The sequence below is a fragment of the Archocentrus centrarchus genome, chromosome 2 (genome assembly GCF_007364275.1).
Source record: "Archocentrus centrarchus isolate MPI-CPG fArcCen1 chromosome 2, fArcCen1, whole genome shotgun sequence".
Taxonomy (NCBI): domain Eukaryota; kingdom Metazoa; phylum Chordata; class Actinopteri; order Cichliformes; family Cichlidae; genus Archocentrus; species Archocentrus centrarchus.
The window spans coordinates 12,721,169-12,744,801 of NC_044347.1; the positions used below are offsets into that span (position 1 = coordinate 12,721,169).

General features: G+C 43.1%; 1 protein-coding gene across 5 annotated transcripts; it reads right to left on the minus strand.

Annotated features, from left to right (window-relative positions):
• Nucleotides 1–373: 373 nt before the first annotated feature.
• stat1a (signal transducer and activator of transcription 1a) lies at nucleotides 374–15,857 on the minus strand. 5 transcript variants are annotated; one of them, XM_030748368.1, is made up of 25 exons: nucleotides 15,723–15,857; nucleotides 13,321–13,448; nucleotides 12,192–12,336; nucleotides 12,008–12,103; nucleotides 10,588–10,671; nucleotides 10,407–10,485; nucleotides 9,267–9,358; nucleotides 8,966–9,117; nucleotides 8,671–8,829; nucleotides 8,494–8,586; nucleotides 8,289–8,348; nucleotides 8,172–8,192; nucleotides 7,980–8,070; nucleotides 7,661–7,702; nucleotides 6,104–6,193; nucleotides 5,906–6,004; nucleotides 5,699–5,834; nucleotides 4,694–4,749; nucleotides 4,130–4,227; nucleotides 3,901–4,040; nucleotides 3,317–3,505; nucleotides 3,153–3,228; nucleotides 2,976–3,072; nucleotides 2,004–2,042; nucleotides 374–697 (listed from the first exon to the last, which is right to left on the minus strand). In XM_030748368.1, the coding sequence occupies exons 2-25, from the start codon at nucleotides 13,446–13,448 to the stop codon at nucleotides 668–670; spliced, it is 2,292 nt and encodes a 763-aa protein (XP_030604228.1). In that variant the 5' UTR covers nucleotides 15,723–15,857; the 3' UTR covers nucleotides 374–667. The 5 variants fall into 5 exon arrangements, with proteins under 5 accessions (XP_030604228.1, XP_030604220.1, XP_030604212.1 ...); XM_030748360.1 differs by having other exon boundaries at nucleotides 4,130–4,224; nucleotides 10,588–10,674; XM_030748352.1 differs by having other exon boundaries at nucleotides 10,588–10,674.
• Nucleotides 15,858–23,633: the final 7,776 nt, after the last annotated feature.

Sequence of the window (23,633 nt, forward strand, 5' to 3'; positions counted from 1 at the left end):
GGGAGGCAACCGCACCAACGTCTGCACACACGGTCAGGATAAGCGGTCACACAAACCCAGATTACAGAAAGATACGCTGGGTATGTTGAAGTCACTTTGTAGTACAGGACCTAGTTAAGAACCAGCTTAAAACAATCAGTGTAAAAACCTGTAACCTCTCCAGTGTGTTAGTTCAGTTTAATTTTATACTTTAACTCATACAGGATCAGCTCAGTGTTAACAGCTGCCTCAGGGCTTTTCCAATGAGCAGCACTTTGGGACGGTGGGGAGGAAGAACGGCCTTTTAACAGGAACACGAGCAGGGAGGGGCAACCATCTCCTGTGAGTGGGAGTGGGGATCTGTCTGTTCCTTAAAAACAAAGCATCACTGGAGTAATTTTAATAAAAACATTTATTTTCTCCCATGAACATAAATCCATACAATTATGATGTGCATTTCCTAAGCAAGCAGAATCACATTTTAAATGTTACAGTTTAAAGCCATCAGTAACCTCTACTGTAAGAGTTCACATTTAATTCAAAAGAAATACTTTCTATGTACAAAAAAAAGGGGGGGGGGGGAGGGAGGAAACCTCTTCTCCATTTCTGAAAGGTGACCGTGCTGACTTAAAGTCATAAAACGAGCGAGTGCACAATTTGATGAAGGTCAAAAGAAGATTGTTTCTCTTCAGTTTCCATCTGGAAAGTCTGCGCTCATCTGAAAAGAAAAAACAAAAAATTATAATTTAGCATCTTTTATTTAAGTGGAAAGAGGACATCCAGACACACATGCTGCTTTTCCACTAGTACGTACTTCACTCGGCTCTGCTCGGTTTTAAGGCTTTTCCATTAGGTGGTAGCACCAGGTACTTTTTTAGTACCTACTCAGCCGCGCTGAGTCGAGGCGAAAATGTGACGTCAAACAGTGTGCCACTGATTGCCCGGGGAGTGACATCACTAGATGAGTCATGAGAGCGACTCTTGCACAAGAATCAAACTCGCTGTTTTTGAAACCCGGCAACGAGGGGAACGGCTACACGCTAAACACAGACATTTCTGTGCTCGGCGGCTGAGGACAGAATCCAGGGGGGAGCTAGACGCGAGTGTTTGTGTCGCATACAAATGACATCACAGGACTTTTAGGCCACCCTGCTGCAACGACCCCACCCACGTTGAGGTGGCACTCAGTTGTAATGGAAAACAACCAATCAAGTCGACTCACTGCTAGTGGAAAAGAGGCTGAAGTGTGCTGGGAGCTGCAGTTAAATAGCACAAAGAGGTGGTGTTTGTTAGCGAGGGAGAGGAAACATGCTTTCATTATCCAGCTCTCACTGTTGTAACTTTAACACCATGAGGACAATTTAGACCAAAACATAGCTGAGAGATACTCTCAGGAACAATGAGGACTAACTCATTAGGACTTCCTACTACTGGATTTAGAAAATAAGAGCGTGGAGGATTGTTCAGAAGGAAATCAATTGTAGATGGCGTTCTTTCCTATGGATTAAAAAATAAATAAAGTTTTTAAGTGGCCCACCCAAGTGAAGATGATGTGCTGGAAACAGTATATATACACACACTGTATAACAGTATATATACGCAATACAAAATATAACAGTCTTCTGCAGGGCTTTCAAATTATGCCGGCGGCAGGCGCATTTTCCACCTACTCCACCGCTCTGCGCCGTCTTTTTAATTTTCCTAAAAAAAAATTTTTTTTTCCAATCTCCATTTCCAGCACCACGTTCTGTCAATCTGAGCCATTTGATTGGTTCACGACTGCCATGTGACTATTCATATCGTCTGCTTCGGTCTGGGTCATAAAGCGCCTGCTACTTTGGCCCGGCCCCCCCTGCTATTCCAAAACAATTTGAAAGCCCTGCTTCTGTGGAGGTCCTGATCTGATGTTTTTTGGGACTGAACACATTAAAACTGAGTTTTAACGTTAGTGTGGCAGCATGCAGCAGGTGTGTCAAAGCTACTCCGACTAAACTGCGAAACACAGCAGATGAAGCTGCATCTACCTGAACTTCAAACTCTTCGAGTTCCAGCAGATTGTTGGCCTGAAACCAAAGCAAGAACACAGACATTACAGAATGACGGACAGCAGGAAAGGCCTTTACAGTAAAAAAAGAAAACAAAAAAAAAGACGCTGACATCCTTGGTGTCTCAGATGACCATATAAGGATGTCCCCTCTCACTGACATCATGCAGAGTTTATACCACCATATTTGAATGCGAGAGCAAAGCATTTACTCTGGTGGGGTCCACAGTTTCTTTCTCTCAAATGCCATCGATAAGCCCCTCCTCCACTTCTGATTGGTGGTGGAGTGAGGGGAGTCAGAGCTGATAGGCTCTGGTCTTGTGCTGACACCTATTCATCCCTATTAACAGCATCCAGTGCAAATTTCCATTCATTTGCAAATATTTGTGTAGATTCTGTATATCTGCTGTAAGCCAGAGGACCCTGAAGATGGCAGCAACACTTGTTTAGGACAAGATCCTCAGGTTGGTCGTCCTGGTTGTGCACGCTGGCACCGCCCTTTTCTCCATATAAGGAAACACACCTGTGGTGCCGAGCTGTAAAGGGTCGTCCACACAGGAAGCAGCAACAGGGTCTACCACCACCGCCCAGCTGCTCTCTGAGCTGTAGGGAAACTGTGAAAAGTGCAACACAAACCAGAAATGGAGAAAGTTTGCCTTCAAATTAAAAGCTGGCTTCAACGCTGAGGCACAGCTTTTACTTTGAAGGTGAACCGTCACCATTTCTGGTTTGCGTCGCCCTTTCTCTAGCTGTGCTGCTGCTCAGGTAGTAGCTGCTGTTTGCAGACAAACATGAAAAACTACAGGTGCCAGGCACCCACCGGCAGTCTGCCACAAAGCTGATGAATCGCTTCCTGTGTGGACGCCCCCTCAAGTGACAGGTCTGCACCGCTGAAGCGGGTTTAGATTTGAGGTGCAGGTCTCCAGCAGAGACGGCTCAGGCAGGAACTCACCATAGCGTCGATGTCTCTGGGGCTCACGTAATGCTCCAGAGCTTTGAAGTCATCCGGAGACATGGGCATCATGTTGTCCTGCAGCCTGGATGGATGTCTGAACCACACAGACAAACTCTGGTTACACATGAAACATTTCTCCTTATTCCCCATCTGTTTCTCTCTTTCTCTGCTTACACTTCTGAAACCGATATGAGCTCCGTTTTCATGTAGCCCGTTTTCTCCGTGTTCTCCACGTCCATCGGCTCAGGAGCTGGAAGGTAAATGAAGCTCGGATGAAGCTCTGCAGAGGAGCGTTCAGAATTTTTCTGGATGAAATAAAACGTGGCAGCAGGTCTTACTCTCTGACGGTTTGGGGTAGTACTTCCCAAAGGCCTTGTCTTTGGGGATGTTGGGGTAGAGGAAGCGAAGCGGGTTCTCCGGGATGTTTTCCGCCGCCATCACCTTGTAGGTGCGGATGATGTCAGGGAGGGAGACGGCGGACAGCTCCTTCTTCGTGTACGGCTCCACGGAGTGGAAGACCGGCTTGTCTGCGTGGACAGAAGATGTTAAATCTCCCAAAATACAAAATATCTCATCAGTTATCTGGAAACACTGATTACATTAGATAAAAGAAGCTGAGGTAGAGAGCAGAAGCACCTGCACATAAAACAATCCCAACATTTTAACGTCTGTGAATCATAATTTGGATTTTCATGAACAATTCGGTGACGATTTGTAAGCTTCTGAGACGCTTCTGAAGAGGAGCCCCCCCCCCCCCCCATTGTCTCTCAGCAACTAGAAGCTGCTTTCTAAAACATTTAAAAATACTTAAATTTCCTTTTACACTAAAACTTGTTTACTGAAAATCCTAATAATTATAAAAACCAGCCAAAAAAATTAAGGTCTCACAAGAGCTTCATTATTCACGCCCTCTGGTCTTTACCGTGGACGTCGTGTTCGATCCAGGTGAAGGTGATGGCTCCCTCTCGGCTGCTCTCGCTGAACCTGAGCAGGAAGGTACCCGGACACTTGTCGCTCAGCAGAGACTTCTCCCTCTCCTTACTGATGAAGCCCATGATGCAGCTGCAGAAAGAAGAAAACAAAAAGCACACGTTTATAGCTTAAATCCTCCCCCCAGCAGACTCTCGCAGCTCCTTCAGAGCAGCACTCACCCGTCGTTCCAGAGGGCCAGCAGGTGTCTTTTGATCAGATCCAGGATCCCTTCGATCCACAGCCAGAAAGGGAACGCCTTCTCGTTGGCGCTCTGCTGCTGGACGAATGACAGAGTCTGGTTCAGCGCAGAACAAATAAAAGCTGCCTGCGCATTTTAAAAGTGACTTATTGACCATTTTTAACCCTGAGCGGAAACGCAAAAGTGAGTCGGCTCGGATCACGAGGAGGCTGCTGATTCCAAAGCCTCAACTCAGTTAGACTGAAAACCTTTTAAGACTCTTTTCATGCCATTTGGAGTTAAATTTAGTAGCAATGTAGCAGAACCTGAAGGTAAGAATACCCATGTTAGATGGAGTCACTGATATCAGGAATTAACTAGTTGTCCTTATAGGTTTTTTTACTTAGAAAAAAGATGTTGATATTTATGTTTCACCCTTTTAATCAAATTTAATATTTGCAACTGTTATGTGGCCTTTTGAGTGTCCTGCTGTTTAATTTAAATTAAATCATTATTAGCTGCATCAGAGAGGCTCAGGCTGCAGTGTGGAGTGGTGGTGGCTCACCTTGCAGAACTTGATCCAGGGGATGAGACCCTCTGGGTTCCTCTGAGCTTTGGGTCCTGCACACAAACACATTCAGGTTTCACTTTTTTAACTTCACAACATTACAGAGTACAAACATCTGCAGTTCTTTATTAAGACACATTCAGGTATCAGTGTCTAATCTTCTTTTTATTTATCTCTGGCAAAGAAAGTGAATCAGTCCCCGGTGGATGTACTGGTACATGTCCAGATAATTCGATTTTAGAACATTATTCCAGAGGTCCCGGTTTTTGTCCACGTTCTCTCTGGCAAACTTCAGTTGCACGCCTCCCACGTAAGTTAAACTTGATTGCAGAGGCGTGCGCTTTCACGTCAACAGTAGCAGGAGCCCGCTGTGGGCCCCGTTATGACACTTTGGCAGTTGTTTTGAATGTCCTCCACTTATAAACTATTTTTCAGACACTTCAGTGGCTGATTTTAGATTCTTTTGAGATCTTTTTAAATCCCTTACTGGTCTCATGGGCTGCTACACTTTTCTTTCTGACAGACAGCTCTTCTAATCTCTCTGTGGTAACAGTAACAGTCAGGAGCACACCAAACCAAATGTGTGAGGTTTGAATAACTCAGGCCTCCTTCAAAATGCTGAGTAACGATGTTCCGATCACGAGCGCCTGATCCTGTGTGTGAGTTTAGCCATTTTAATTGGGAATAAATGTGGGGGTGTCCTAATTTAATTGCATTTTTTTTTTTTTTTTTTTTAAGAATTACGTTTTAAAGTCTCTTCTTCAGTTTTCATTGTTTGGTTATATTACCTGAATCTCCCAGTATTGTTAAAATTGATGTTAAATACTCATATGTCCAAATATCTCATCATTAGGATCTTTGATTACACGTTTTAAGCCTGTTATGATTCAAATCAAGACTTTAAAAGACTTTTAGTGCCTTTAAATTAAAAAAAAAAAAAAAAAAGTATCCAGCTGTGACAGGCGACCGCTTCTATTGTGGATTTATTTTTGTGTGTCTGACCGAGCAGTTTGTCGGCGAGCATGTTGAGCTGCTCCTGGTTCAGGCCTCGCTTGGTGACGGAGGAGAACTGCCAGCTGAGCACCTCAGAGAGCTGAGACCACTTTGCCGCAGGAGGGGACAGGAAGAACTTCAGGTTCTGGAAAACACGATCGTCCGTTAGAGACAAAACACGAGGAGGCGCTGGATTGAAATCAAATCGGTCCTCACCTTGGGCTCCGTGGTCAGCATGTTGTACCAGAGGATGGAGGCCCAGCCGCTGGGCAGCTGACACACGTTGGAGATGACGACCACGGGCAGTGAAATGGCCTAAACCAAACACAATAGGAGGAAATCTCAGGATTTCATCTCCTCCATTGACCCGAGTTTATTTCTGAGTGTGAGCTGAGGGCGGACGGCGAGTCTCACCTCGAGTTTGATGTCGAGCCCGGACTGGTTAAGCTGCAGCTCCGACTCGAAGCTGAGCGAGTGAAGCTCCTCGGTGACGATCAGAGGACCCTGCACACCCGGACACACACTCAGCTTACTCGAAACACAGAGCTGCATCAGCGCTAATTTCTTTTAAAGCCTTTGAATTAGGACAAGGAATTCTGTACTTTTGCTATTGTGCATTACAACTAAATTAAAAATCATCACGATTGGGTCATGAAGGTACTGCAGGTGGACAATGTGATAACATTTACATCTAATACATGAAACATTGTAAGTTAGGTACCATTATTTATGATCACACATTTAATGTTTGAAAGCAAAGATCAGTTTGTCTTTATTCACAATTTAACCACCAGGTGGCACCAAAGTCAAGCTCTATATTACAGAACTGGCTCTTTTTATATTGCACACACCGGCGTAAGCACCGTTTCTTTCAGGTGACTTTTACTTGTTTGAGTTTAAATGAGCAGTTTGAAACCCGTCGCTAACTTCTGTGCAGCCCTTTTATAGAATATTTTTTATTTTATTTTATTTATTGGGGGGGGGGGGGGGGGGTAGTGTTTTCTGTGAGAAAAGTTAAGTTCAGTCCCAATTCACTCGTCTGAGAGCCGATGAAAAAGTAAACAAAGCTGTCATATCGATCTTTGGAGTGTATTCATTTGTGCAACAAGCTTTCGCTCGTTTGTGTGTGAAAACATAAGAACAGCCTGTTACCTTTAGGAGCAATAACTTGAACTAATCATTTCCTGTTATGACTTTATCAGTTTCTCGCATCACTCTGGAGGAGTTTTGGCCCAATTTCCTTTACAGCGTTGCACCAGTTCACTGAGGTTTGCAGGCTTTCATTTATGCACTGCACATTTTAATCTTGTGTGCTGTGACATGTTAATGACATATTTTATTCTTATTTATATATTCTTACCACTTACTATCGGCTGCAGGCGCAAAATACTTTTCACTGTTCATTGTACTGTGCATAACTGCATGTGACAAATAAAACTTCACCTAACAATCAGGATTAGGTCTGTTACGCCCCTCCTCGCAGTGGCTGTACAACAGTCTTTAGGTGCTGCCGGAGGTGTAAAGGCAGGCCTGAGGTCAGCCTGGGGAGGAGACACCACTTTCTTGCCTTCGTGCTCTCTTGGCTGTCATTTTTAAATAAATTTAAAATAAAATCAATGTTTCTACAAACTCATAACGTTTAGAGACTGTTCCTACCTAACTTGCCTTTTCTTACTTCCTTCTGTTTAATGAGGCTTTTAATCTGAAGCATTTGCAGGAGCATGTTGCGACCTGTCCTGCCCACTGGATAATCGGAAGTGGACGGATGGCTGGATGGATGACATTCAGCCTGGCCGGTTAATAATCTGTACTCAAGTGAATCAGTGCAGAGAGAGAGAGAGACCCTCCCGCAGGTGACGAAGAGGAAGAAAACACCTGCAGGTAGAGGTGTGTGGTGTTTTTAAAGGCCTCTATGATCACTATAAAACACTATCTGAAGATTATATGAAATAAAGTTATAAAGACTCTTACCTCATTTGTTCTGTTCCCGGCTACTTTCTGCTCTTTGAGTTGCTGCATGGAGAACAGGATTAAATTAGAAAAAACACATTATTATTATTATTATTACTATTATTATTGCCCACATCTGATTCTAATTTCCGGCTCTGTTTGCTGAGGAAAATCAGCACCCTCTGTCTGTTCGGGACCCCTAAGAAATCTTTTTTTGTTCTTCAATCCAGCCGTGAAATTAATGACCCACTAAATGATAAAAAGAATAGATAACCAGTGGAGCCAAATGCCCAGGGTTTAATTAAAAAAATAAATAAATAAAAAGGCATTCTGATTTTACCAAATGTCTGAACTCTGCTGCCAGGCTGCCGTTGGACTCCTCCATGTTCATGACTTTGGTGTTCGTCCCCAAAATGTTGAACTTCCTGAACCTGATCAATAGAAAGCCGTTAATCACTTATGGCTCACTGAAGAAGCTGTGCTGCTTTTATTGAACACGTTACATTTAAATGTGATTGGATTTGAGACGTACCCTTTCTTCTCTGTAACGTCCCTGAGGAGGGAGGGGGAGGGGAAAGTATGTTATATGTTTGGAAACACGCAGGTATGAAGATCTAAAGTGGCGAAAACAAAGGTCGCATCAGCTTACTTATCAAACAGGGCCTTGACTTTGAGCTGGTAGTTAAACTCCTGCAGCTTCACCAGAAACCTGAACAGAAAGGAAACGAGACTGAAACAGGAAGCCGGCGCACAGCGGCAGAGAAACATCGCCTGACTCGGTCTCCGCACTTCGCTTTTATTTGGCTGAAAGCAAAACGGGAAAACGCAACATTTAACTGAAGTGAATTTCTCACCGGAGTTTCACAGTAAACTGGACGCCCGTTTTCAGCACCATGGGTCTCTGCGGGTGGGTGGGCATGCAGGGCTGCCTCTCTACAACCAGAGAGCTTCACACAGATCAGAAACCAGGTTAACAGCCAATAATAACATAACCAGCATTAATAATAATAAAAGCGTGAAGGGTTTCTTACTTGGAGAGCAGGTTTTTGAGGAGCTCCAGAGCTCGGGCCTCGAGGTAAGCTTTCTTCACCGTGATGGGATCGTTCTCGTACGTGAACTTCTGCTCCAACTCCTGCAGCTTCTTGAGGTGCTGACGGACCTGCTGCAGACTCTCCGCTACTGCTGTGAACCTGCAGGAGGGCGAAGGCAGACGGTCATCCAACACGCTGACAGGACGCCATATAACAGGAAGATAAAAGTAGAAAAAGAAGAGGAGAACACGAAGGGGGCTAAAGAGGAAGCCATGAGGCGGAGAGGGTGCGTCACCAGTTCTGCAGCTGGTCCACGCAGGCGTTGGGCGGGCCGCCGATGCAGGCGATCTGCTGCCGCTGCTTCCACTCGGGCAGCTCCTCAGAGATCAAGTCTGACAGCAACGCCTGAGAGACGTTCAGCAGGTCGGTCAGCTGGATCACCACGTCCTAAATAAAGAACACGCAAACTGAAATCCACCGTCACATCAAACTTCCTGTGTTTGCAACCTAAAATAACTTTATTCTTACATCCCAGAGACCTCAAAGGGATGATATTTTTATTCAGAGTTCAGATTTTTCTCTTTGTCTGTCGTCACCTGACGTTTGGCTTTCAGCTCAAAGCACATCCTCCCAACCGTCATCTTCTCCTTCTCCAGCTCCTTCGCCGTCATGCCGTTCATTTCATTCTCTACAGAAGAAAAGGGAAAAAAGATCCCACACAATTAAAACCAGGAAGCAACTTTTCTTAGATTACATTTTAATAAATCTTCCTCTAGAAACTATAAACCACTCCCACAGAGAATGAAATTTATGCCAGTTTTGGCCTCCCCCTCTGCAAGAGCTCTCATTAACCTGACTGTGTTTGCAGCTGTTTACTTAAATACTGTGCTCAACAGCCGAGTCCAAACTAAGCGTGTGCCTACCACACGGAAAGATGCGGCGGTATTCCCGTCCGTACATGCAGTTATCCCAAAACTCTACATGAGTTCAGTCTGGTTGTCCTTCCGTCAGTCGTGATGAAAATAATTGAGAAACTGGTGACGTCAGAGTTTTAAGGCAAACTGAGCATGTGCTTCACCCCATGCAGTTTGTTTAGAGAGGAGCAGAAGATGCCACAGTGACCTCAGGTCAACTCTTGGAGGGAAAAGCTTATCGTGCTCATCTGCTGCTGGAGTTTTTAATCTGAAGGCTTTTAGAACCGGATTCTGGACCTTTTCAAACTAACAGGACCCACAGAGTCTGGATAAAGGTACTGACAGCTGCTCAGATTGTGGGAAGTGTTCAGTCTTCCTGAGTCCAAACTGAACTTTGGAGCAAACTGTGCAGAAAACAGATCACCACCATCTGCCGTGTTTGAGGAAGACGATGATTTGATTGTGCTTTTCCTGAGTCTGTTTTGTCGCTGTCCTTGGTGTCCTGTGGATATTTGTGTGTAAGGACCAGAAACACCATCAGTCTAATTGTTTGGTGGACTAACAGGCTGAACCGGCATGCCTGCACAAAAGAAAGTTACTGTGGTTGGCTGCTTTGGCTTTACTATAATAAGTTTCAGTTTCTCGTGAAAGTTGGACAAAGGTTTCGTTTTTGTTGTTTTGGATGACAGCTCAGTATGAAAACACCTTTGCGGTGCATGAGGAAGGATGAGTGATTCACCGCAGACAGAAATCTACCTGCAGGTACAAAAAAATGAGCTGAACCTGAGCCAGCTTTCTTCTACAAACCCCTGATTTCCTCACCTCTGTTCTTCAGCGTGTTGATCTTGAAGTCGTACTCGTCCTGCAGGTCTTCAACGTTCTTAATGTTCTGATCCACCACCTGAGAAGTCACAGCAGCATTTAAACAAAACAGAAACAGGACCTCCGGTAAAGACGTCCCAGCAGAGCCGAATTCACGCTGGGACCTACGTGCTGTGTTTACCTGCGCTCTGTCTTTGATCTCCTTCACTTTGTTGTCCAGCTTCTGCTTCTCCACCACCATGGCCGACACCGTCCCCTCACCCTCCTGCTGCGGAAACAAAAGGTCGCGCGCTTTAGTGTCACCTCATAAAAACTGTTTAAGATTCTTCTGGTTCACTCCCTTGAAGAGAAACACTGAACCGAAGTCAAAGGGGAGGTAAAGAGATTCAATGTTCATTGAACTTTTGTTAAAAAAAAAAAAAAAAAAACTCCAAAGAGTCACAATCTGAAGACCAAAGCTTGTATCATAGTTTCAACATGATACAACGTCTGTGACACAGAGGAACAGAAACAAACGTTGGTAACTTGAAGTTTGATCTTCTTTCTGGAGAAAACTTGATAAAGTGTATTTTGGGTCAACTTTCAAGGCAAAAGTCTCCTTTGAACCTACATGCTGGTACCAGGCTCATCTTCTAGCTGTGATTCCCTCTGTGTCAAAATCCTTTTTTAATACTAATAAAAAATTTTTAAATGTTTACCCATTTTTCCTTCAAGAAGGAAACAAAGACACAAAGAAGGGGAAAGAACCATAAACACACACAGTAGTAACAGAGGGTACTTTCTGCAGTCTTAAGATAGAAATGAAGGCTTTCACACATGTTTTGACTTATAGACATAACATTTGGCTCCTAGTTTTCTCAAGGAATGAGTCAATTTTATCCCCGAGTGTGTTCCTTCAACTACGTCCAGCCACTGATCTGTTCTTTGAGGATCAAATTTCAGCCAGTTTCTTGTTACGGCTTTTATTCATGCAACAGTAAATTATCCTCGCGTCAAACAACACCGTTAGGTTTCAGTTCCAAAAACATTACACTGGAAGCTTTAAGGATACCACAGCCAAATATACCCTCTAAAATGAAACGAACTTATTCCCAGAATAATTGTAGTTTTATCCATGTCCAGATGATTCTGAGGTTGTTTTGGTTGATTTTTTTCCCCCTTGCAGACCAAAAGCACACGTGTACATTTCCAGGTGGGCTACGATTCATAAAGGAAGCCTGCATGCAGATATATGTCCGCACACTGGGTCAGGATGATTTTTGGATATTCAAACTGCCATTAAGTTGTAAAAAGAAAAAAAAAAAAAAACGTATTATTTGTGCAACTATTTTTATTTTAAATACTTTTCTTTCACTTTAAGAGGCATCTGCTAAAATGCAGAATGCCTACTAGCACCAGACGGTGTAAATAATCTACCTATAAGCCGTTTGTGGATCCCACACACTCATAGATGAAACCCCTGATGTGGGCGGCTACAAGTGGGAAAAAAAATTCAAACCTTGATGTGGATTTAAAGCAAAAACCTGAATAATTAAATGTAAACTAACAAGAAGGAACGCAAAGAAACGTCTCCGCTCGTGCGCCACGCTGCAGGTTTTTACCTCGGTGCTCTTTGCGATCGCCAATATCTTCTGCTCCTCCTTCAGGTTTCTGGAGATGATCATGGCCATGTGAACGGGATCCTCCTGGAAGCGATCCTGCAGAGACAACCGCTCAAATGCTTACAAGCTGCACGAAGAATCTGAATGTGGCTCAGACGGGCGCGTTTCACAGCCACGCTCTGACCTGCAGGTTCCTCTTGATCTTGCGGATGTTGTGCTGCAGCAGGAAGTTGTTCTCCAGAGCGAAGCGGCTGTGCTGGTCATCCAGCTGAGCGAGGAGGTCGTGGAAGCGGACGGTGGCCAGCGAGTCCTGCATGGCCACCGTGTCCCTGAGGAGACCACATTAAGTCTTTAAGCAAAGCGCTGGCTACCTAAGCATTAAAAGCTTCCTTTAAACCGCTTTTCAACAAAAACGTTATCCAGTTAACTGAACTCGATGCACTATTTTAAAGAGAAAGTCCATAATCATCAGTATCGTTAGCTAGAACACTTATGGTGCAATAAAAACACAATAGTTGAGGAGAAACCTTTAATGAACAGTAAATGATTTCCTGGATTGTGAGGATTTTAATTAACTTTGTGCAGCTAAAGCACAGATTTGGGAAACAAAGACGACAATATCAGTTTGCAATCAGCAAATTTCTGCAATCACTCCCACTGCTGAGTCATTTCCACCAGTGTTCGGACATTCGGCGGCATGAATCTGCTGCAGCGCTCGCCAAGCACACACTCGTGAGAGTGGTGGCTGCTTTGTGGTTGCTTGGAGTTATGTTTTATCTTGCACGGGACTTTTGGCATGAATATTCTATAGCAGCAAAGCAACTGGTTCACACTGACACAAGCCCAGTCTTGTTATTTAATAGCCACTCCTTGTATATACAACATTTGACACTTCTATTAGAGCTTTGCTTATCAGGAAAATGCTCAACAAATGAAGAATCCAGCCGTGTGCATTATGTAGAGTTTGAAGAAGAGTCAGCTCTCCATTGATTTTGGTCTTGTAAGGAAGCAGCATTATTTTGGGATTAAAGCAGAAAAGTGGACCTCTGTTTACAGTTAACTATAATGTTTTGGTGTTTTAAGAGATGTTAAACATCATCATCATTATGATGGGAAAGCAGACATATCTAATTCATGAGAATGTAACTGGAAACAAAGGGCTGGAACTGATTACTTAATCACATCAGCAGCTTCCTGCACATTTCAAAGAGTCACTCCATAATAAGCTGCCCTCCATTTAAGAAACTTCTTTGCAGCAGTGACGTAAAAAATAAAGTGCTACTCTGTAACCGGTGCACCGTCTGACTCCTTACCAGTCGATGCTCTCGATCCACCTGCTCAGGTACTGCCTGATGTCCATGGGGAACGAGTCATCGTAGAGCTGGTCCACCTGCTCCAGGTACTTGCTGTCCAGCATCTGAAGCTGGCACCACTGTGCCATCTTTTGGGGAACAAGAGCAGCACTGTGAGGATGTTTTTGTACTACGATACGATATATAAAAGATGTTTTCAGCATTATTAGAGTCAGAAATGAGGTTTAACCAGTTTCATGGTGTGTTCGGGTAAAATCTGGACATCACAGTCAAACAATAACTGTTTTTCAAGAATATATATAAGCATTTTAAAACCGACGTCTTGAATATAAAGTGTTGGACAGGGTTTCTGCACTGTAATGTCACACATAACAGATTTTAAAGCTACTTTATGTGAATAACATCCTGTTTCAGTGCTGGATGCTGTACTATCAGACTGCTCTAAACACTCAGTTTCAGCCAGTTATTTCTTTTTTTCCACTCTTGGATGCGTATGATGTCATAGAGACCGGATATCTCTAATACGGTCATCTCAGGCACAGAAGCTCCATCCACCTTCTGTGCAAAAGTCTTGTTTGCGTGGGGCAGCCAATCAGAGGAAAGTCAGCTTTAAAGGTGAAGGAGCTGAAACAGCTTAGACAGAGGATGAACTGGAGGCCTGGTGTGAGATAAATAAGGATGATTTTGATCTGTGAATCATGCGAAACTGCTCTAGTAGAGTCCAAGAGTAAAAATATGGAGCTGGAAATGAGCAGAAAAGGTTCGATTTAACACTCTTTTCACGAAGATTAAAGAAAAACCATCAGGGTTAAAACAGTGACAAACACAGATCATGTGCATTCATTTATTGACATGTTTATCACATTTTGTGTGCAATTAACATGGGGTCATCAAACAAAAGTGACAGAAAACAGATTTTTTAAAAGCCCTTTCAACTGATTTAATGTTTAAGACTTTCAGAGAAGGGTTTATAGACTGTAAATTTCATGCCATGCATGCTAATAACAGTACAGATGTCTGTAATAATACTGAATAAATAAAGGTTCTTGAAGCTTAAAACATAAAAGTAAGAATAACAATAATCTGAAGCTCTAAACAGAATTTTTTTCTATCCATCCATCCATTCTCTTCCGCTTATCCGGGGCCGGGTCGCGGGGGCAGGAGCCTAAGCAGAGAAGCCCAGGCTTCCCTCTCCCCAGCCACCTCCTCCAGCTCATCCGGAGGGACCCCAAGGCGTTCCCAGGCCAGCCGAGAGATATAATCCCTCCAGCGTGTCCTGGGTCTACCACGGGGCCTCTTCCCGGTGGGACATGCCCGGAACACCTCACCTAAGAGGCGGCCAGGAGGCATCCTAAGAATTTTTTTCACTTTGCATATTTTTGTTTCTGACTCTCCTTCCATCGCTGCAGACAGAAGACAGACAGAGCTGTAGTTTTCTTACCAGCCAAACCAGCTACATGGTTACAGCCTGAGAAATTATGAAATCATTAGTGCCGACTACACAATCTTTTGAGCTACTCCACTTCCTTCCTGGCTCAGTTCTGCTTTGAGACAATCGGACTTCAAATCAGAAACTAAAACAAAGACAGGTCTAAAATGTGAGGATGAAAAAACAAACAAACAAAAAAAAAAAACAACAAAAAAAACAGGATTCATTCAACTAGCTCCACAGATTCATTCCCACGTGGTAATACAGGATTGTTTTACACCTAAAGATGAAAAATTAAGGCTACTGTTGTTTTAAATGTTTCTCTTTTATTTATCTGTATTTTTCTCATTCATAGCTGCCAAAGCTGAAGGTAGGAGAGTGTGTAAGGTCAGCATCGGTCTCCATACAACCTTATAACTGCTTTAAACATCATCAAACAGCCTCTCTGTCTCTCCCCTAGTGCAGGACTGTTGCCCTTTCTCTTTAACCAAACTCAGATCAGAAATGAGTCTTTTTAAGGATTTCGAGCAGAGCCCCTTCTAATAATGTTTAACAGAACGAGACTCAACACCTCCTCTAAATGTCGGTGCCTCAGCCGAGAGCTCGGCCTGTAAAATAATTCATCTGGTGTTACGCATGGAGTAAGAGCCCCACTTTTATATCAGGTGGTCAGGTAGTTATTTACGTTTCAGACCTCTAATGGTGGGCGGAGAAGGACATAAAAGTGTGAAAAGTTAAAATCTGATTTATATAACAGCTACGAACAGATACACAACTACAAACACACACACAAAGGAAATGTTGCATCGCACAAACTACCATCAGCGTTTCCAGAAGTCGGTTTTTTTTTTTTGTTTACTTTACCAATTAGCAAAGACAAGTTTAGCTAGCACTGTTTGCTGTCAATAAGGGTTAAAGAGACGGTATGGACTAAACAATGCCACCATTTGAAGACGTAACTCATTGAACTTACCTTTAATGTAAAGTCAGTGTGTACAAGCCTAATAGGAACTGGGGTGTATTTCCTAAAACGTTTAAATTCCCAAATCTGCCAGAAACCAGACAAGCAGTCCCCAACAGTTTTTTCCTGCGAAAGCAGCACGACTAAGGGCACGGATATGACTTTACCAATCACCGCTGAGAATTTATGACAGACCCGCCCCTTTCCCCGAGCCAACCAATCACAAAGAGGAAAAAGTGGCTGTTCTTGACATTTAACAAGAAGGCCAAAATTAACAACAATATAGAGGGTGTTTTTGCTTTAAAGTTGCCCGTGTAAGCATAAACCTAAGAATCAACATGTGATTTTTAATTTTATATACTCTGAGGGCGTGAGACTGTATACAAAAGGTGTTTTATTTTGTTTAAAGCAAAATGAAATCGGCTTTTCGGAGGGAGAAAAGTAGGTAAACAGAAGAGCCCACAGTGACCACGTGTTTTCAGAGAAAGAGAAAGCAAGAGAGACGCCTACAACTCTGAAACTGAAACTTATCATGCTATTAAGTTAAAGTGGTCCAAACTAAATGATAGAAATAATTTACAAAATATCCTAGAATAAGAAAATAATAATTAATTACAAGAAGATTTATTTAAAAAAAAAAGAATATTTTCGTTTTTTATGATCATTATTGTGGCCTAAATATCAAAAATTATAATTTTGCATCTACAATAAAAGGGTGGTAATAAGCTGTTTTAAAACATCTTGTTTACTATTTTCCCCATTCGATAATGATAACCAAAGGGCTTTAAAAGAAAAAGAAATAAATATTTTATTTCTACAATATTTTTTTTTTTAATAGTCTCACCTGTAATTTATAGTCTGGATCCAGGACAGTGATTTATTTTGAAAGGTCAAAACCAGGAAAACTGGAAAACACTAATTTAGTAAAATAAAATTAAAAAAAAGCCATTAGTCTGTAAATGGCATCAGTGATACTTGAACCTCACTGACACATTAAACTATGATAACTTCCATGCTGTTGCTCAGTAACATGGATCTAAATAATGTAACTGTGCCATAATGGCATTTGAAAAGTAAGGTAAGTTCTCATATGTTCCAGTGTAGAAAACTACTACTTGGATGTCTTGATCCATCCCTAATTTCTTCATATTTTGCTTCCAATTAGCCAGAACAACTAGCTGAAAACTTGGCATAACTCAGCATGGTGTGCAGTGTGTGCTTAAAAGAATTTGAGGAAACTGGACAAGTGGAGGACAAAAGAAGAAGTGTCAGTCCTACTGCCTCATCAGAAATGGTCTCAGTGGAAGGGTGTCTGTCAAGAAGCCATTCTTAATGAAGGGAAACAGGGAGGAAAGGCTGAGGTATGCCACATTACACAAGAACTGGACTGAAAACCAGTGGGAACAGGTCAGATGGAGGGATGGATCCACATTTGGACTTTTTTGATTCAAAGAAGAGCTTTTAATGTACCTTGAAGAAGCCTGGAGATCAATTGCTAAAGACTACTTAAAGAAATTAAACGTTTCAATAAATCGCTGCACCTATTTCCCATTTTCCTCCCAACATATAAAGAAATGAGGCATGGCTTGAGACTTTTGCACAATACTGTACAACTACTGAGCAGTACACTAATCCCACCAGCAGTGATGCCACCAGTGACAGCAAAGTGAATCTTCGTCTTTAGGACTCTTCGTCAAACATTGACTTTGATCTGTGTTTTTCATTATTTCACGGGCAGTCCAGCTGCCTGCTGGCCTGAAATGTCAAAATAACTACCTCCTCCTTATTTTGGTAACACCAACAATCTGCATCTCCTCTTTCACTACATCCACGAACCTTATCTGTGTTCTCCTCCTCCATTTTCAGCATCTTTTTCCCAGTATATCCTCACCACATGCCCAAACTATCTAACCATCCGAACGTTGCCTCTTTTACTTTGAATGTCTCTCTGATATTCTCCATCTCTGACATCTCTGACACCTCCAGCGCTGCTTTGTGCTATGTTAGGACCTTCTGAAGGCTACCATTAAGTTGCTGATGAAAGCAATACCTCTGATTATGGTGTTAGGTTAGAGCCCACATCACTACATGTTAAAATGAGCATGCCTAAAAGGGGCAACACTAACTAACGGACCTGAGACTGACCATCTTTAGTCTGAAGACACCATCTGCAATGAATGAACAACCTATAGGAACTCTGTAACAGGAACAGACTGAAGCAGAAACTTCATTTTTCCTCCATGGAGTTAAAGTTTAATTTGACTTTGAAGCAAAGAAAAGTGTTGAAATAATGGCATGGCTGCTAATTCCCACATCCTGCTTCTTCTTCCTCTGCGTCTGTGATTTTCTGCTTTTTGTAAAAGTCCTGATTTCACAACTTCTCATACTCACACCCATCTTTTTGTCTTTCGCTTTTGCCGCTGACCTGATTTGGCAAAGGGGAATTCACAAATGGCTCCATGATCTTTACAGAGACACCGACTGCCAGATAAACACAATTCAAATCAATTTTATTTGTATGGCGCCAAATCCACACAGCAGTCGCATCAAGGCAAAGACCCTACAATCAGACAACCCCCTATGAGCAGGCACTTGGCGATAGTGGAAAGAAAAAACTCCCTTTTAACAGGAAGTAACCAGGCACATCATTAACACGCTGACTTCCTGCTGCTTTTCTGCTTTTTCCATTTGCACCCAAACACTAGACATCAGGGGCAAGATCTGGGTCTTAATGCTGATGAAGGTGGAGCAGATTATGCTTCCCCACCACCTGCTGACCAATCAGGCCCAGGATATCTTTCCCTTATTGGCTTCTCTGACCGTAACATCAGCCATCAGGCATAACAGTCACAAAGGTGGTTAAGCCCCAGTTTGGCTAGGGTCTGACCAATCACAGGGTGGCTGATTTTAACAAAGGAAGACAAAACTGTGGCACTAGAAATAAATGAAGAGCTTAAAGGCATCACACAGCTGCTGCAGCAGTGTGAGTGTGCGTGAGTGGAAAAGCATTAAAACGCCGTATGAATGTGTGCGAGCTTTGGTGGGTGAGACTGAAAAAAGTCATATTATATTAATAACAATAAAGTTTTTTCTCTTTGAACCCAGGAATCAAAACCTACACGGTGGGTTAAAAAAAAAAGCAGCAGGCCTCCAGCACATGTTACCATGGTGATGAGCCCGACTTCTGCTTCGTATCCCGAAGGATCCGACAGATCTCAGCAAGCAGGCAGCAAAAGAGTCTTAAGTTCTTAGAGATCTAACGCACCTATCTGACAGTGACTGTTCTAGCTGTGAGGCATCAGGCGCAGGTTCAGTCAATAAGATAATAATGCAGAAAAAAACTCAAGCATGATAAAGAACAGAGTTCACACGGCATCATGTCGGATATCAAAAACTGTCATTTGTTTATCTGAGTGATGGCTGCTGCACGCTGGGACCATGAGGCTGTGCTCAGACGGAAGAAAGTGAAATGTGCTCTACAGTGGATGTGAGTCATCAAGTAAAATCTCAAGGATCTGACTGAGGATCTTCAATTGACAGGGAGCCGACGAGGACGAGCTCCTACAGCAGCCTGTCACAAAACCCTCATTCGTTCCAATTTTTTTTAGTTGAAGCTTTGAAAAATGTCAAAGATAAAACGGTCTGACAGACATAAAATAGTATTTTTTGCACCAACAAAGTGATTCCCAAAGAGCTTTGAGATGAAATCTCAGCATGGTGTGCAGTGTGTCCTTAAAGAAATTTGAGGAAACTGAACAAATGGAGCACAAAAAAAAGATGTGTTGGACCTAAAAAAAAAAAAAAAAAAAAAACTATCTACAGCAGATGAACAGTATCTGAAAATCCAGCAAAATCCTGACACAAGACCTGAGAGATTCATCTGGACCTTCAGCTGATCCATCTACTGTTCACTGAAGCCTCATCAGAAATGGTCTCAGTGGAAGGGTGGATGTCAAGAAGCCGTACTTAAGGAAGGGGCTTCCTTAAAAATGGCTGGCAAGCTTGCTAGATCTGTATGAACTTTGTTTTTGCCTTTCTTTCTGTTTTGTTTAAATGCTTCGTTGACTTGGATCAGAACATTAAGAACGTTGAACACGCTGAAGAACAGAGGTGAGGAAATCAGGGGGGTTGTAGAAGAAAGCTGGCTCAGGTTCAGCTCATTTGTTTTTTTTTTTTGTACCTGCAGGTAGATTTCTGTCCGCGGTGGGTGAGTCATCCTTCCTCATGCACAACAAAGGTGTTTTCATACTGAGCTGTTCTCCAAAACAACAAAAACAACAAAAGCGAAACCTTTGTCCAACCTTCGCGAGAAATTGAAACTTATTATTCAAAGTAAAGCCAAAGCAGCCAACCACAGTAACTTTCTTTTGTGCAGGCATGCCGGTTCAGCCTGTTAGTCCACCAAACAATCAGACTGATGGTGTTTCTGGTCCTTACACACAAATATCCACAACAGGACACCAAGGAGAGTGACAAAACAGACTCAGGAAAAGCACAATCAAATCAAATCATCGTCTTCCTCAAACACGGTAGATGGTGGTGATCTGTTTTCTGCACACAGCTTCACAGTTTGCTCCAAAGTTCAGTTTGGAATCAGGAAGACTGAACACTTCCCACCATCTGACCTTTAATGGCTGTTGTATTTTCTAAAATCAGCGGTCATATCATTTGTGTTGACCTGAAAATGAGACTCATCACATCTTTTAACAAAATCATCAAGGAGCGTGCCGTGGCTGGCTGACAACACCTGAGTCATCCACTCACTCGTACAGCGTTCCTGTTTGCATACCTGCTCTGATGCACATTTGTGTGCAGGGTAAATAATAATGGAGAGAGCAAACATCCCTGTGGGGAGCCGGCTGAGGAGCATCTGTCAGTACATTTATCCGGACTCTCTGGATCCTCAAGAATCAAGAATCAAGAATCAAGAATGCCTTTATTAGTCCCACAAATGGGGAAATTGCAGTTAACAGAACATCCATCCAAAACAAAAACATAACACAGACAGGGGGGGGGACAGATGTCTGAGGTCATGCAACCCTTTCTCAACGGCGCTACCTTTAGCAGAGAGACAGAAAGAGATACATTGGGATAGTTAGGTTCAAAAAATCATCTCATACTGTGTTCATAAAGAACACCTTACGAGGTTCCAAAAAACACCTCAGCAAAAAGCATATTGCACATATAAAGCCGGGATAGCAGTATGGTGGGTAGGGTCAGGGTCAGGAGGGGATGCAGACGGAGACGAGAGGGTGGGGGCATTGTGGAGCCCAGATGCCAGCTCCCAGCCAAACAGTTCGCTGATAGTGATGGAAGTTCATCAGCGGCCTTGGTACACCAGATCCAGCTTCACAAATCACAGAGAGGGCTGAGGGGGATAGCGGCCTTCACACATAGCTCTGGAGAGATATGATTGCCAGCCAAGGCCGGCTAGGGAGCCGAATTCTGATAATGCAGATGTTGTTTTGGAACAGGCTGCTTGTTTTTTCAACAGCCTTCAGTCTCACTGGGAAACCATTCAATAAATCCAATAATCCAAATTCATTAGTTACCGTCCTCACTGAGCAGAACCGTACCTTATCTCCAGATCGAACCCCTCTCACCTGCTACTCCCCAAGTCTACGGCTCAGGTTCATGAGGCTTTGAGTCTGAGTCTGTACCATTCTGGTCAGCCCATCCACCTGGGTCGGCAGCCTCTGCAGATGTCGAACTGCCGTCCAGGTTTTCTTGATTTCACGGTAAATCAGGTATCCTCCAAGCCCAAACAGAAAAGATACCGCTACCAGATAGCCAAATATGTAAGCGTCTTCCACGTCTTCCACCTCTAGGGCCGAGAAGCACACAGGTCTCCACGAGCTCCAAGAGTCGATGACGTATCCAACCGGGTCTGTTCCACTCGGACACGCAGGCTCCCCTTTCCCAGATCTCATAGTGGAAAAAATTCGATCCATGGTCTTGAAGGCCCAGTTTGCCAAATCCATATTGCTCTCAATCTTATTCTTATTCGAACAGTGTGCAAGAGACGCTCTCACAGCAAGCAGCAAGCAGGAAAGACAGGGAGGGCAGGGAGAGAGATAGAACGCGACCGTCCCCGTCAGAGGCTGGAGCAAGTTTAATCAGATCAAACGGTTCTAAAAGCCTTCAGATTCAAATATGAAACTCCAGCAGTAGATGAGCATGAGAAGTGGCATCTTCTGCTGCTCTGTGTGCTCTGAAAGTAAACTGCTTGGGGTGAAGCACATGCTCAGTTTGCCTTAAAATCTCTGACTTCACCAGTTTCTCAATTATTTTCATCGCGACTGACGTAAACACAACCAGACTGCACTATCAGACTGAACATTTAGAGTTTTGGGATAACTGGATGAAGGAACATTTTGTTCCTCGGAGACTGAACACTGCCCGGGATGACGAGCTTGGGGGACTCCGGGTGAGCCGCTGTTTTCTCAGGCGTAGCTTGACACCAGCTCGTTTGGCCTGATTCCTCCTCCCGTCCCCTGTTCCAGCAGCACCTGTGGCGTGGTACCTGATAGCTGAATTTCAACAGTGCATCTATGATCAGTGTTGCTGAGTGAAATTAAAGTGGTTGCAAGATCCCGATGAAGACCAGAAGGAGACATCCCTCAGAGGGTTGTGTCAGGAAGGGCGTCTGGTGTAAAAATTGGTGCCAAATCAATTAGGTGGATTCATCCCCCCGTGGATTAGGCAGCAACTGAAAGAAGTGTTTACTGTATTTTGCTTCTCATTAAAAAAAAAAAAATTAAAAATGGTCATAGACTTGGCTTATTTTAGTTTTTAGATGTTTTCAACTCTCTTTGGAGCTTCTGCAGCTCAGACTGAGACGCTTCCAGGTGGTGACAGCTGATGAGGTAATGCAGTCTCATGACATCACACCAGGAACAAAGGTGTGTAGTTTGAAACCCCTGGCCCTGCTCAGTGAGGGTGGACAGCATATCAGCTGGATTTTAAAAGTAATAAAGTTTATTAGCAATGAACATGGAGTGTTAAATCTATAAAAATTAATGTCAAAGTACAACAAACAAAGCTCTGGCTCTTACCTCAAATCAGTGATACAAGTTGCTGTTACCACCACCCAAACAGTACCAAGAAAGCTTGTTGTGGTCAGCTTGCACAAAGTGTATGATACAACCTTCATTCCACCTTAAATCGACAGTCAACATCTTAATTAGTGTGTCGTGTGTTGGGCTATTTTTAAAATTTTTATAGATAAACTGTCCAAATGGTTCTGGACGTCCTGAGCGGCTTTTCAGAAAGCTTCACCCCTCTTCAGTTTTCTCCCACATATCATGATGTCACCGCGCCTCCTAGCGGCGACATGCTGCGTCGTCTGATATTTGATGCCTTCAGGTACTCCTGTAAAATTCACCATCTTCCTTTCTTTTTTCATCTTTCCATCGACTTCTCATTTATTTCGTCTCTTTTTCTTTTAACAAGTTTTATATATTTGTTTTTCCTAGGGCCTTCTCTTTTATGGTGAAACTGTTTAACAGGCAAAGCAAGATTTTAAATTAGTTTAAAACAACTGCACCTCAACGCAGCACAAACTCACCAGATTTTTCTTGTCTGTAAATCTTCGCTCCAAATTAAACCAGAATCTCTCCCGCAGCTGCTGTTTGGTTTCTGACTCACAGAGGAAGCCACATTTAAAGACACAAACACTTAAAATACACTTTAAAGCTTCCTGCTGTAGAAAATCAACCTTCAGTATGAGCTCTTCTGAATTTCATCCTGCAATTTAATACTTTTAACCTAGTATCATCTTTACCAGGTGACCTAAAGTTAGTCCTGAGCTCTGTGTGTCAGATTGTTTTTAGCTAAAGGTTTAAGTTCACTGTTACAGTTCTGGATTCACTGAATCTTTGTTCCACATTTACCCTCCATGTTTTCAGCTCTCTGCTGTGCTGT